Raw genomic sequence first — 1561 nt, forward strand, 5'->3', positions numbered from 1 at the left:
GCTTATGCCAGCGGCGGGGGCATTGCAGCCGGCACACAGCGAGGGGCTGGGGCTGAGCCTGCTGCCCAGCACGTGGAGCGGAGCGGCTACGCCCCATTTAAAACCCAAAGAAGTATTTATTTCTGTCACTCCCGTGTTGTTTTTTGCAGGTCCGAACTGCTTTGCAGGAACCACGATAATTCCCGCCGGCATCGAAGTGAAGGTGGACGACTGCCACATCTGCCACTGCCCCAACGGGGACTGGTGGAAGCCGGCGCAGTGCTCCAAGCGCGAGTGCCAGGGTAAGCAAGCTCTGTAGCGGCGAACCCCCTGCCCCCCCACCACGGCACCGCCGGCCAAACAGCCCGCCGAAGGAACGCTGCACACGCGTCCGACCTCCCGCCAGCTGCAACAGGGTCACCAGCAAAACCTGCCAGGGTTTCACACAAGCAGAGATTTTTATTCGCGGGGAAGGGTCTTCCTCCCCCTCCTCGCCTGCTCCTCTCTCGCTTTACACACTATGTATCCGGTATCTACTCTGCTTTTGAGATTATCAGTGCTCGGTGGGGATGCGGTGGTCAGATTTGGGGAGGAAAACAAGACGAACCCGGCCCACGCAAGCTCTTGGACTGATGATGCCTCCGAGACGCCGGTCGATTTACCGCTCTCGCTTTCCACAGTGTGGATCGCAGGGGGTTACACAGTATTTATTTTGTGATTTTTTTTTTTTTTTTTTTTTAAGTCCTACGCTGCGATTGTCGGGGCAATACAGCTGTGAGTGAAGCGATGGATCGTTTTTACAAGGGGGGGGTGCTGGTAAGGACAGGAGGGAGGTAGAAATTAAAAGGGGAGGAAGGGATTAAAGAAAAAACCCAACAGGACTGTAACTGCGGAAGGACTGAGGTTGATGCACAGGTACACGACCAGACACCCACGGCACAAGCTGTATCCGTGTTACACTTTCTCCACTGAGTGGGGACAATAAAGTCGAAGACACCTACACGCTCACCGCGACCGTGACCGGAGCAAGAGCCGACACCGGCTGCGCGGGCAGGCAGAAAGCGTCGGAAAGGCACCGAGAACGTCTTGCCTGGGCTGTCTCTGCGTGATGCCCGGCTGGGGCACCCACGGTGGAAGGGAAGCGGGTCCCAGCTGTGCCACAGCTCCCCCGGCTCTTGGCCTGAGCTGGCACTCGCCTGCCTTGCCCCATTCCTGTTTCGCCGGCACCTTTGTTCTCGCTGGAGCCAAAGGCCCCGTTTCATTGCCTTCAGCGACAGCAGGACTCGGCCGCTGTGAGTCAGAATATTTGATCCCTCCCGTCTGCCCATCGCCCCTTGGGCGGTTTCCAGGAACGTCCCATTGCTGTGCCACCGTTCAACCAGCTCAGCTGGCGGGTAAGAGCCTTCGCTGCCGTGCCAGGGAGCTGCCCTGGCTCTGCCCCGGTCCCGGGAGCATCCCTACTGCTGGGGTGAAGCGAGCCGGGGTGCACGGTGGGGATGGGGACAGGCTGTGTCCCTGGCAGTTGGCTCCTGGGGAAGGGTCTCTCTAGAAAGCGGCTGCCTGCCTGCCTGCCAGGAGGGGA

General features: G+C 59.4%; 1 protein-coding gene across 1 annotated transcript in view; it reads left to right on the forward strand.

Annotated features, from left to right (window-relative positions):
- The window catches only part of VWC2L (von Willebrand factor C domain containing protein 2-like), a 49185-nt gene extending 48887 nt beyond the window's left edge, over positions 1-298 (forward strand). Inside the window, exon 3 of the mRNA XM_010147232.1 lies at positions 150-298. Within this exon, the coding sequence (XP_010145534.1) occupies positions 150-298 (149 nt within the window). The remainder of the gene's footprint in view (positions 1-149) is intronic.
- The last annotated feature ends 1263 nt before the right edge of the window (positions 299-1561 follow it).

The sequence above is a fragment of the Eurypyga helias genome, unplaced genomic scaffold (assembly GCF_000690775.1).
Source record: "Eurypyga helias isolate BGI_N326 unplaced genomic scaffold, ASM69077v1 scaffold18032, whole genome shotgun sequence".
Classification (NCBI taxonomy): domain Eukaryota; kingdom Metazoa; phylum Chordata; class Aves; order Eurypygiformes; family Eurypygidae; genus Eurypyga; species Eurypyga helias.